The sequence below is a fragment of the Pagrus pagrus genome, assembly GCF_965226575.1.
Source record: "Pagrus pagrus genome assembly, chromosome: 11".
In the NCBI taxonomy this organism is placed as follows: Eukaryota; Metazoa; Chordata; class Actinopteri; order Spariformes; family Sparidae; genus Pagrus; species Pagrus pagrus.
The window spans coordinates 26,955,451-26,968,725 of record NC_140195.1 but is presented as its reverse complement, the minus strand read 5'-3'; the positions used below and the strand labels follow the sequence as shown (position 1 = coordinate 26,968,725).

Here is a 13,275-nt window from a genome sequence, read left to right as displayed (position 1 = left end):
TCATATAGTCAAAACTGTTCCTGCCTCAAAGATTGTTTGGAGGTGCAGGTTGTGCTCTTTGTTTGCTTCCTGTGTGAGTCTGAGCAGCATACTAAACACTGACTTGACAGCGCAGTCCAACACTCACAACAGAATAGTAATGCTTCTCCCTCAGATTTCACTGAGATTTGGTGCCGAGTGCATCACTAATCCCCAACAACATAGCTCCGCTTCATCAAATGACTTGTTTGATTTATTGCCTTCCTTCCCGGCCAAGCCACTGGCAGCCGATCGTTTTCATTTTATTCACCTTAAAGTTCTTTCCTCGCTCACAAGTTAAATTGTGTGGTTGTGCAGTTATATGGAGTGAGTAATTTAAAAAAAGGCAGGTGAGTTTAAAGATGCCCAACACGTGATGTTAGAAAACTGTGAAGCATTGCTTTTTAAAAGCGGTGTAATTTCCTGTCTGCCTCTTTACCGCTCCCTGTCCAATGGGCAAAAAAAAGCTCAGGCTGCTACTAAGAGTGGTGAAGCCAGGGAGTAGAACAACAGTGTAACTATTGTAAACGTAGATTTGTTCCTCTGTATTTCCTCTGTATGAAAATGTCTGTCCTGGGGCATCAAAGTTAGCTGAGTTGGTGGAGGCCCCCCCCCCCTCATCCCAGTTCCTGTCTATCTTCAGCTGTGCTGTCAAAATAAAGGCCAAAAATATATTTTAAAAACGACCCTCATAGCAAGTGACTCCGAAGTTATGGAGTGTGCCTCACTCATGTTGTACATCAACGTTATTTTGAAGTCTAAAAAACATTTTTAATTACGCACCAGAAGAGAAATGTGAAATGTTGTCAAACATGTGTAGCTTTAAGAAAACCTTTTCCTAAATAACATACATTTTGAAATTAGCAAAATTTTAATTAGGGACTGTGTTATTAAAACGACTAAGAATCCGAACAGTATATGCAGCCAACTTATTCAACCAGGACCAAAAAACTGTTACGTTGTGACCAGCCCTGGTAGAAAGGGTAGTGATCAGAACATCCCATCATACAGGATGACCTCATCTCATCAAGTTTTTTCAAGTTGATTTGATTTACCGTTGTGAAATGAACAGAAACCAGTCAAAAATCATATGTGATACTTATTTGAAAAGTTTGGCTCAAACATGAAAGTATACATGACTTGGAGTTAATGGGCTAAAACATGCAGAGCTGCCAAAATGTCCGGTAAATGAAGCCTCAAAACCACTGGAACATTTTCAGAAGGACTGGTTATTTCAGATGCACCGAGGCCATCATGAGGAGCATCAAAGTGCTTTGATGAATCACCCTCAAGTTCAGTTTTTGCCATCTCAACAGACGTTCAAAGCAGTTGCACAGTTTTGCATTACCAGTGCGTGCATGCATACACCCTTTACAGCTGATCAACAGAGCCAGTTTATACCAGTTTAAAGCTATGTCACACATATATGAAATCAACATTGGCACTATGGAGCTTATTAGCATCTTTCAGCTCATTGTTTTGAGTTTACTGCCCACAAATGAACTGTTTTTTTTCCCTCTCACCGCTCTCATCTGGGTTATTTTCATCCAATAAAAAGCTTGACAAACCACTGAACACTAGCTGCCCAAGCAGAAGACAAAGTTAACGACTAGATGGTGAACTTAACTGACTTAAAGGAGCATTTCGGCTCATCAACAGAGCCAGTTTGATATACCAGTTTATGGCTACAATCACACATACATGGAACCAACAGTAGCAAATATTTGCATCTTGGCTTCACGTGGAGTTCAACATTGGTGAACTCTGACCGACAAGGGCGGTGTGGTGTGGTTACAGCACATTCACTGTGTAGCATCAACATGTAGGCAAACCTTAGTAACTCTGGACTGCTCTTTATTACATTTAAGAACATTTACATTTCAGTAGCCAGAGCAAAAGTCATTATTTGACCTAGTGTAAAGTTCACAGAACACATTGGTTAGTCCACATGCTAATTCCTTTTCTCTTGTGATGCGAAAGTAAAACAAACAAAAAGCATAAATCTAACCTATTTGTTATGGTCTGTAAGCCAGCTTGAAACTTTAAAAGGTCAACTGTAGTATTGTTTACAACTTCTAGAGCTAAAGTTAGCTTAATGTTCTAGGTAACTACAGCTACCATTTGTCATGTGAGCCAATTAGAAAACAAGGAGCCAGCTTTGTCCATCTCTATCTAAAATGAATGCCCAATTGGTTAAAAAAATGACTAAAATCTTCGACCTTCATTAACCCTCTTTTCTCCATGAGAAAGTTGAATCAACTGCAAAAATCAGAGAATGAAACTGTCTGAAAGTTTGTAGGTACTTAATGCACATAGAAAACAGATTTCCACTTAATGCTGTTCAAGAATGATGAAAAATGAACTGAGACATGGAGAAGTGGAGGCAAAAGAGAAGCAGCCTTCAGAATAAGTGGTTTGGCTGTGAAGTGGCGCATGCAGTAAAGGAGAAAACTCGATATAAACCACTAATGGTGCACACCCAGTGTCCTGGCACAGCTGACAGGCTCTTTAATAACCATCGACTCTCAGTGTCACTGTTTCTCATTTTCTCTGCCCATCTTCCCACTGTTTCACAATCTGCCCCTCTCTCTCTCTCTCTCTCTCTCTCTCTCTCTCTCTCTGCACCGCTCTCAGTTAAGTTGTAAATTCGCCAATCTGGTTTGAATTTCCCATTTTCCTCCACCAGCTTGCATAAACCAGTATTATGTTTTACTAAACGTTCCTTCAAGTCTTTTCCATCTCACAAAAGAACATCTGTGTCGATTTCTGGGGTAAATACTTGGAAAGGTGTTTGATGTAACTGAATTAGGCACAGATACTTTCGTCAACGGCACAATGATAATGTAATTTGAAGGCCGGTGAGAACTGGGTGTTGTTTTGCATTCAGCAGAGACACAGCTTTGAAGAAGTGAATGAAAAAAGGCTCAACTCAGACCAGAATGAGAGGATAAATCTTATCTTATATCTCAGCCTTTTCTGTTGCTTTGAATCACGACACATCTGGGACCTGGTTAAAAACCTGAAGATGACGTATTGAACAGATCTCACATCTTGACACAAAGTCAGTCAGAAACAAGTTAGCCATCTGAATTTCACAAAAAGGCACATAATGGTTTTTGCACAACCAGAGTCGTATTTCACTGTCAGAACCAAGCAGCTGCATGCGGATGATTTTTTTTCCATACGCACGTGTTGCTGCTCTCGTGTCTGAGAGATATCGGGTGGAGTTTGTGTTCATCTCTTTGATTTAGTCTAATGCTGTGACTCCACTGGCTAGGCTTTAGCTGAGCTTTGGCCTCTGTGGCTTATTAAGATGTACTCTGCTCTCTGTAAACCCCCTGCTGGATTGTAGCTGAGCCAAACTTGTGTCATTGCTTGGTTTCATTTGTGAGCAGGCGATGATGAAGAGATGCAGCATGATTGATTCTAAAGCTGTTGTAGGAGAAAACTTTTTGTTTCGGTTGATTATAATTATAAAAATTAAGCTTCTTAAATCAATTTATTAGGGAAACCAATATCTCCAATTAGTAGGTAGATAATTGTACAAGTAGATTAAAGTGGTTGCTCTGCTTTGTGACACTCCATTCAGATATTCCCTCATTCACTGACCAACTCAGTCTGTCTGTCTGTCCTTCCCCTGTGTAGGTGTGGGTGGTAACTTGGTGGCCATCCAGGCCAGTAGGATCTCGACCTACCTGCACTTCTGGACCATCCCAGGGGTGCTGCCGTACAAGATGAGGCAGCATTGGCCCAATCCCTGCGTCACCTTCTTCTCTGCAGGTAACACTGCCACACTGAATGCAAACCTCGGTATCTGTATACATAAAACTATCTATCACAAACTCCAAGAACAGGGAACCTTTACAGCAGCACTCATCAATATTTTGATTTTAAATTGGAAATGGACAGTCAGCCTTCCTTTTCTCTGGAGATTTTGTGCCTGGTGGAGGTCAGCTCATTGTTTTGAGTTGACTGCCCACAAATGTGCTGTTTTGTTTCCCTCTCGTCGCCCTCGTCTGGGTTGTTTTCAGCCACAGCAAGCAGCAGTTTTCAGTTAAGAAGCTTGACAAACCACTGTATACTACCTGCCCAAGCAAAAGACAAAGTTAATGACTAGTTGGTGAACCTAACTGACCTAATGGGGCATTTCGCTTCTAAAGAGCACATTTAAGCTTTTTCTGCTGCCCCAAAGTGTCCAAAAAATAAAATGGTTTAGTCATCCCTTGGAAATAGTAAAAGAGAATAGTCAAAGAGTAGTAGATATTTTTATTATTAAGAGACCTTTTCCTGGATCTCCTTCTTAATAACTGAATGGATTTGACCCGGAGTAGAATATCCTGACGAGCTTGTTTAATAGTAGCGGGACTTGCTCTTGTTATTGTAATCATTTTTTGATTCAAATAAAAAGTCTGCCTGTTTACCAAACTGAATGTTCTCTTCTCTGCGTCTCCCAGGGGTGAACTCTAAATCAGCACGGGTGCTTCTGATGCTGGTTGTCCCCGGTCACATGGTCTTCCTCTACGCCATCTCTCTGCTGCAGGGAGACGAGGCACCCATCTCCATAGCCTTCAGCATCTGCTACCTGTGTGCTGCTCTGCTACAGGTAACTGATGCAGTTCAATACACATATATAGAGGAGAAGAATAGAAGAAAATAAATCAGTCTTATATTCCTGTAGTTAATATTGAATGCCCTCAGTAGGCCCTGCAGTTTCAGTTTCACTGTCATCAGAGGGTAAGACTTTGTACATTCTGATAAAAATGGCTGCTGCCACCTGTTACCTAACTGTGAAATGACCTGTGCCAGGTGTTGGTGTTTCAGCAGCTGAGTGAGATGAAAGATTTGTTCCAGTACAGGACCAAAAGTACACCGCACTCCTGCCACGGTCACCTGTCTGACCTCCTCACCATAATGTTCTCTCAGCTGTTACGTGTTTGTAAAAACCTGAGACTCATTATGTTGTGACAGTAATGTTAGTACTATTGGACAAAATAACATGTGTCCGTTGGTACAAAGTCAACAACTGTCTGCCAATGTCTAAAATCTCTTGGAGGTTTAAATAAATCTCAGAATTATTTATCTACCCAAGTCCAGAAAAGCTGCCTTAGACCTTGAATGATTTCACAGCTTGGAAGATTCATGGAAAGCTGTGATTGAGGTCACTTGCCTGGCACCGAATAACAAAACAAAACACAAGCAGAGAGAAACACACTTATACATGTCCATTATGAGCGGCTGAGGTACACAGCAGGTCATCTACCTCTTGTGTTTTTATGTACCCCCCAGCCCCATCAGACTGGAACTGAAGTGTGAATATGTTCATTTGAATGGTGGTTAAACTATCTGTGATACAGAAGAGGATATTATTGCAACACTTTTTTATAGAACTGAATTGTTGTCACTGTTGACATCGGTTTGGTCAAGCTGATGATGGTATTGTTTGGATTGACAGACACTGGACATTTCAACCATTCATCTATTACTTTTAAAGGTCTATTGAAACTGGTTATCCTTTACTTTTAGATAACCAGCTATTTGGGAATCACGACACTAGTATGTGTTTTGATTCCATTGCTTAAAATGGGTAATGTAGGCTTAAGAAGGCTAAGCCTTAGCGCTTTAGTCTATTATTCATATAGTGTTGTGTGGATTGTAATTAAACCCACAGGATAATCCGCAGATCAGGTGGCCTGTTCACAAAAAGTAACACTGATTAACAGTGGACGGGATGACAGCGGGTGGAATAATGCCTCTATAATGAGGAAAATATTCATTATATTACCTGCAGTGGTCCTCCAGCAGCAGAAACGATTAGTACATCCCCTGTGCTTAACTTGTCAATGATCCAGGGATCCAATGTTAATTAATGTTCTTCTACACATCCAAAAAGTCACACACACAGTCCAGGTTCATAAAAGAGCTGGCCTCCTCGTAAATCTGGAGCTCCATCAGAGCTGTTTGAAAATATTTTATTTCAGAGGCTTCAGTAAAAGTTTGATTCTGTTTCCTCTGGAGAGTTTCCACTGTCCTGTCAGGTTTATAACTAAAGCTTTCAGTTTTGCTGCTTAAATGTGCCACGATATTTGTAAGTGACATTACCGCGTACATGAAAACGTTTAAAATGACTGAAAGCAGCCGCTAATTATTAAAATATATTGCTTTTAGTGGTTGTAAACAGAAGTTTGGGTATGGTAGTAATCCATAGACGAAGGGAAATGGCAGGAAAGTGAAGGGACGATCAGAGAGCAAGAGAGAGAGTGCTACAAACCATAAACAGCTGTTTCTAAGACCCCCTGTTGATTTTGAGTGGTTATTGTGAATACTCTGATTAATACATTTAAATACATAGCTTTGTTTGTGATGTTTAGTTATGAACAACCCTTATCGCAGCTTTTTCAGCTCAGTTTTCTTCTCCCTCTAGGTGGCCATCCTCCTTTATGTTGCCGACCTCATCATCCGTGTGATGTGGAGACGGAGTCTGGACCCAGACAACTTCTCCATCCCCTACCTGACCGCCCTGGGGGACCTGCTTGGCACCGGTTTTCTGGCCCTCTGCTTTCGCTGCGTCTCACTGGTTCAGAGCCTGGGTCTCTGAACTTTAACCCTCTACCACTGAACTCTCAGCCAGCCACTGTCTTGTTGCTCCAATTTGGTTAGATTTGCAAAGAGATGCTTTTGAACGGACAGTAAAGCATTTTCTGATGGTTATCACTGCACCAGTTCACACCGACGATGGAGAAACAGCACTGGTGACGCCCACCCATCTACACCCATCCATCTGGGTGAAGGGTTTGCTTCCTGAACACGTCCAGCCAACCTAATATTTTTGTTTTACGGCAAAAGGCCTTCAAGTATTTAGAGGTTTAGGTTCTCTGTCCTTCAATACACCACATTGAACTTTATTTTGTTATCATTCCTCTTTATCTGTTCGTCTTTTAGTTTTCCTAAATGTGAGTTTGGTGGCTCTGTGCGCACCTCGTCTCTCAGATCATCTCTTTGGCTTCATCAGAGGAATATGTAGCAACTTAGCATCATAGCAGTGAGACTGAACAGTCGTGGACATTTCGTTTGAACTTGGGGGACAGAACAAACAGACTTAAAGCAGTCCATGTTTGGGTGGGCTGTATTATGCCTGGAATTTAACTGGAATTTTCATTGATATATATGTCCAATATATGAGTTTGGAATCATCGTGACTTATTTTGAATGAATTGTACAGGTTTACTTTTAATGAGAAATCAGGTTATGTACCTGTAACACACAGGGGAATGTTTCATCATCACATGAAGAAAAAGTCCAATTTATATTATTATCCATGTGATGGACTTTATGTACTATATTTCTTTTTTTTACGTTTTCTGCTAATTAATAGCATTAATTAATTTATGACGTACTGTAATGAGGAAAACAGACAGAATGACTCAATGGGTATTTTCATGCTAAAGGCCAAATGGCTGCACAGTGGAAACAGCATGATTAGGAAGAAGACAATATATTGAAAGATTTGGTTGCTTTGTTCATTGGAGCACTATTAAAGGAGCAATTTGTAAGATATGGCCAGAAGTTTAGTTTAAAACATTCAAAAAACAAACTAATAACAAACTAAACTTTGTTATCAAACAAAGAATCTATGTACTGTATTGCAGAGATTTCAACTGAAGTTAGCATGCTAACCAGCTAGCCCAGGCAGTCCTCTCTAATAGCAGCACTTTGTACCGGCAACAGACGCATCCAATAGCTATTTTAGTTTCAGCTGGCCAATATATGCCAGCTTTTAGCATAATAAATCAACAAAATAAACTCTTAAAATTTCAAGGAATTATCCCTGTCTTTAAACTGAACTCTTGGAAGCTGTTGTCAGTCCCAGTTTAGTGTCCAGCTGTGTTCATTCTCACATCAGGCTGCCAAAACCAGTTGAGCTGGGCTCCTTCACCTGTGGTGACTCCCTAGTCCAGACAAACTCAAGGACCACTGGCTCCAAAGCCAACTAAGCTAATTAGCTAACAGTAGCCAGCTACAGCCACAGACAGCTAAAAGAAAGCAGCAGCTGCTGGTTACTGTGGTGATTTGCTCTGGAGCTACCTGCAAATTCTGGCCATATTTTACAAATTACACCTCTAACCAATGTTTTAGTGGAATGAGGTGAATAAACAAACAGAACTGACCACAAAGACTGTTAAACTGTAGGAGGGAGGGCATCCACCAGCAAGTTCTAGACAGATATAAACTATGTTTGTATGTATAAAATCAACTAAAGGAACTGTTTAACATTTTGGAAAATATTAATAAGAAGAAGATAATAAGAAGATCCTTTGATGTTGGCTTTTCCTCTCATTGTGCAGTAGAATTCACCAAGCATTGGGTTATTTACCCACTACTTGGGAACTAAGCCAGGATTAGACTGTTGTTTTACCAGATTGATCATATGTTGTTGCAATATGAATGCAACAACAGCTAACCTAGCTCTGTCCAAAAACTGTCTACCAACCCCTCTAAAAAAGTTAACATGTTGAATCTTATTTATTTAAAGTGACTACGAGGAACTTTTAAGTGTTTATGAAACAGTCTTGTGATTCTTCTGATGATTATTAATGACCTGTAACAACAAATGAGACCATCAGCGAAAAGACTGCTATTTGTATATAGTTATTATTAATGCCTGCGCTCGGGTCGGATCAAATGAAATATGAATATGAAATCACATATAAATAAATTACCTCATCGTGATCCGTCCTGCAGTGACTGTCACTCGCTTCCAAAACAAATGCACGTGCCGCCGGCACAGCTAGCAAAGATCTTTACAACAGGAGGCTCTGGCGTCGTACCGCTTTTGTCAAAAGGGGCCGCTAGAATCAACAAAAACTGAAAGTTCCTCGTAGTCACTTTAATATATATAAATAAATGAGATGTAACATGTTTATCAGTAACCCCTGCTTGTACGCTGATTTTGCCTGAATCTTGAAGATGCCCAAAAAGCACTGCCGGCTGCTAGCCGTTGTTTCATACTGAGCATACAACCATGTAGATTAACAATCTTCTCATTTCACTGTCAACAAGAAAGCAAATAAGCACATTTCCCAAATGTCAAACACATCCGGTTCCAACGCTCAAAGGAAAAGTTTATGTAAGAATCACTTGGTGAAGCCCAAAACTTAGCTGTTTTGTAAAATACCCCGGAACCATTGAGAACGTCACCAAACAACAAACAGGTGAGAGTTGGGCCTTTTTATACCTTGTGAAAATGCCACAACTCTAACTAAAATTGCCATGTTCCATCACAAAGACTCCAGAATGAATAATATGCAGATGATGTATTGCTTTTTGTTGTACATGGTAAATGGTATATAAATTAATGTGGCACTTGCAAAAAATATATTAATAATTTCAAGCGCTGAAAATGTTTCTCAGATTCTACATTATGCTAGAAATTGTTCAAAGGCCCAAACACTTAAACAGTTGTGTCCTAAAGCACTGTGAAGCACGGAAAATGTGTCTACACCACTCACTATTTGTATAGCAAGCTCAATATTCCTAAAAACATTTTTCACTGTTGATTTTGTGCTGCCACTTAGTGGAAAAAAAAAAAAAACAGCAGTGAACTGATGCAGAAGACTCGTCTGTCAGCCCAGGTTTATGTGTTTACATCGACTGTGTAGCTGCAGAGGATCTTGGGTATTCCCTCACTACTTGATACTAATAGTCCCTTTAATGGAGGGTTCACGAAGCCTTACTGATTGTTGTCAGAACCATAAAACCTCATCATTACAGCAGTGAGTGCATGTACATGTGCATATTAATCTTGAAGGTTCATTCGTAGAGGAAGTGAAGCAAATTTTCGGCTTGTGCCAGTTGCACAAATTTAACTACTAGACTGTTTTAGTTCAGTTCAGCCTCTGACTGAATTCAGAACTCACCTTTAAGTCTTTTATTTTTCTCCTCTTGAGATGCGGTTAGAGTTCTCGCTCAACAACATTTTCAACTCATGTCGCAGTGTCATTGCATCAGTTTACACCACCCTGGGAAAATTCATGCTTACTCACACTTTTCCACTGATTGTGTGCTGTCACCATTTTTAAAATTTTCTTCATAGTGTTACTGTGCATTCAGACTGTAACACTCATTCATATAATATTTCAAGTCATATTTAAGCATCTTCATGTTCCTGTTATTATTTTAGTTTAAAGGTGCAATAATTAAGAATTGGAGCCCTGTCAAATTCATACTCAAAAAAGATTGGGGGCAGCATATCACCATAATAACAGCTAACTGCACAGCTAACTGAACTAAGTAGCTAACGGTAGCTACAATTATCAGCAGTTAGCAGTCCAGTCCTTAGAGCAATTGTTCTAACACTGCTAGCACAGGAGCTTTGGACCGGTCTGGGATGGGGCTAGCTGGTTAGCATGCTAACTTCAGTAGATATATTTGATATTATATCAAAACTGTTATGTCTTCACATTCTGTTGAGAATTTTAGTTAATTTTTGAATGTTTCCAACTAAAATTCTTACATATTGCACCTTTAAATGAAAACACCAAATATTACATTTAGTCACAGTGTTCAGGATACAGAGTTTAAAGTGTAAAGTACACTGGCTCTCTCTATCCTTGCGTATACAAGCTTCATCTCAAAGATTTACATTATTTCTGAAAATGTGTGTAAATGCACTCATGAAGTCGCATGGAACATTTTTGCTGTTTGCTGTTACTGGTAAAAACCTATTTTTCAAGATAAACCTCATGAACACTGAAATCTGAGACATTTCTAAAAAGAGCCTGTCTTGTCAGTAATCGATTTTTTTACGTGATGTATTTCAGTGCTAATAATGTTTTGCTGAGAGCTTTTATTGTGACACTGTTACACGGTACTTTCTACACTAGATGACAATGAAATCTCAATATGTACTATCTGAACCACAGTTTATTTCAATCGAGCTTACTGTACGAGATCTGTGTGTTAACTGTGATAACTGTGAGAATTAGACCACAGCTAAGGTTGTGTTGTACCAGCACATAAGTGTGTCTTAATCAATAGGGCTGGACGATATATCATAAAGTCTTTATCATAATAAAATGTCACATTTACATAGATAACAATGAATGTAATAATAACCTTATTTAAAAAAAAAAAATACATCATTGTATTTATTTACAATATTAATATTCAAGTGTTTGTCTTTATTGTTTTTTTGGTCCTTGTGGTTGGATGTCATTGGTTTATGGAAGTCAGATAGTTTATTTGAAGTTTTGATTATGACTGCAGTAAATTAGGTCAATCATGATACAGTAATGTAGAAGAATAGTTCAATGTTTTGGGTGATATGTATGCTCACTTTATTGCCGAGACTTAGACGAGGAGATTGATACCGAGTCCAAATGAAACCGGAACTTTTTGTTCCAGAAGTAGGAAACCCCATTCAAAATTCCATTGACATTTAAGACAAAAAATCAGCCTCGAAACAAGAAGTCACACAGAGAATGAGAGTAAAAAAGTTGTGGTTTTTACGGGGAGTTTCATGATTTCATTATTTATTGGATAAGCCAGTGACTTTCAGGAGTTTTCTCTGGTTTTCTATCAGAAAACGACACCCCTTTAAAAAAAAAATACATCTGTGTGTTAAAACAAACAAGATGTAACAATATAATTAGTCAAATTCAGCTGGCGGGCAGATTTTTTAAACTTTTTCAAAGCTAGCCAGGCTAATGCCAAACTAAGCTAACTCCCTCCTGGCTATAGCTTCATAGTCATCTCACACACACAAGAGTGGTGTTGTTCTACTCATCTGACTCTCAGTAAGATGGTGAATTGGCATATATCCCAAAATGTTGAGCTACTCTCTTAAAAAATATTGGTCTATCATCCAGCCCTATCTAGTATGTAAAAGAATGTGATGGAAACACTTGCTAACTTGCACTTTAGTTTCAATAGTAGTCTACGGTTGCCTTGAAAACAAAGTTAATGTCGGCTGTGTCTTACCTAAAACCTCCTCATCAACTACGCCAATGTCAGAAAACAGCTTTATTTAAATGTTGCAGCGGTCCTCCCTCTTTTGCTCCCTGTAGACAACACTCTGTCCTGTTCTTCAGTGTCGACACTGCCACATTAAGACTGTAGGGGCTTTAGAAAAATCCTTGTTTTCTAATCTCGCTGTGTTCACCGTCACCTGAGCTTCCACACCTACAGTATGTTACGTCTTATGTGTGCGCAAAGATGAAACGTGGAATCATAAAAATGTGACAAATGTTCGTCGGGTGTTGATGTAATTTTGTGGCTACGAACAGTTATATTTTAATAAAATCAACAGTGTTATGAAATCTGTGTCGCTTTGGTAATCGTCACCTGAGCCAGCCCGAAACATTTGTCATTTTCTTCAATGTGTATCAGTGATGACACCAGCCAGGTCATAAGCAAACAAGATCATCAGTGAGAAGATTGGTGATTTCTGTATAATATATATAGTGGTTTTTAGCCTGTCAGTGGGTCGGGAGTCTGATTTATCTTGGTTGGATAAATCATGAAATTAAAAGAACTTTTTATAGTGGAGTGCTGAGTACGAATGGAGGAGCCTCACAAAGGAAAAGCAGCTGCTCCACGTAGCATTTATAATAACCGTCAGTCATAAGTGGTAGGTTTTTGGTTAGTTAAACTTTAGCTAATGGTTATTTCACTGGTAACTAATTGATTTTTAAACCAATTATTGAGCAACTGTAAAAGTTTATAATCAGTTGTAACTTTATCATGACCATCCACATAATGTTTATAGATAAACTACACAGTATTTGTTAACCGTTCACAAAGTATTATAAACATAAGCTGCAACTTTACAATAAAAAAAAAAGATATTTCATTCTTTTAACAGTGAAATAATTATATGTTGTTGAAAGTGTCACCCTGCTTGTAGTCTGGTGGTATGGCGCTAAACCAAAGTGTACTTTGTTCCACCATCATCATTTGTCCACAGAGATTGCCAGGATTTCATTGTAGTAGCTTTACATGCGCAATATGTAAGAATTTCTGAGCTTGCAGTCTAGGCAGAGTATCACTAGCTGCACTGCTAACTGAGCTAACTAGCTAATCACCAACTACAGTTAGCAGCAGTTACTCTGTTGATATGCTGCCCCCTATTTGTTTGGAGTAGGAATTCAGCATGTGGCCAATTGTTACATATTGCACCTTTTAAAATTAAAAATTATTTAAAAATAAATATTTACATAATGTCTATTTATTGCAACTGGAAATGTCTATAAATCTATATAA

The 13,275-nt window shown here is 39.0% G+C and overlaps 1 protein-coding gene across 2 annotated transcripts in view; it reads left to right on the top strand.

The window, feature by feature from the left end:
* The window catches only part of LOC311265363 (solute carrier family 41 member 1-like), a 30,588-nt gene extending 18,256 nt beyond the window's left edge, over positions 1-12,332 (top strand). For both annotated transcript variants that reach the window (XM_084366943.1, XM_084366944.1), the window contains exons 9-11: positions 3,664-3,798; positions 4,473-4,621; positions 6,440-12,332. In XM_084366943.1, coding sequence (XP_084223069.1) covers positions 3,664-3,798; positions 4,473-4,621; positions 6,440-6,613 — 458 coding nt within the window. In that variant the 3' untranslated portion in view covers positions 6,614-12,332. The remainder of the gene's footprint in view (positions 1-3,663; positions 3,799-4,472; positions 4,622-6,439) is intronic.
* Positions 12,333-13,275: the final 943 nt, after the last annotated feature.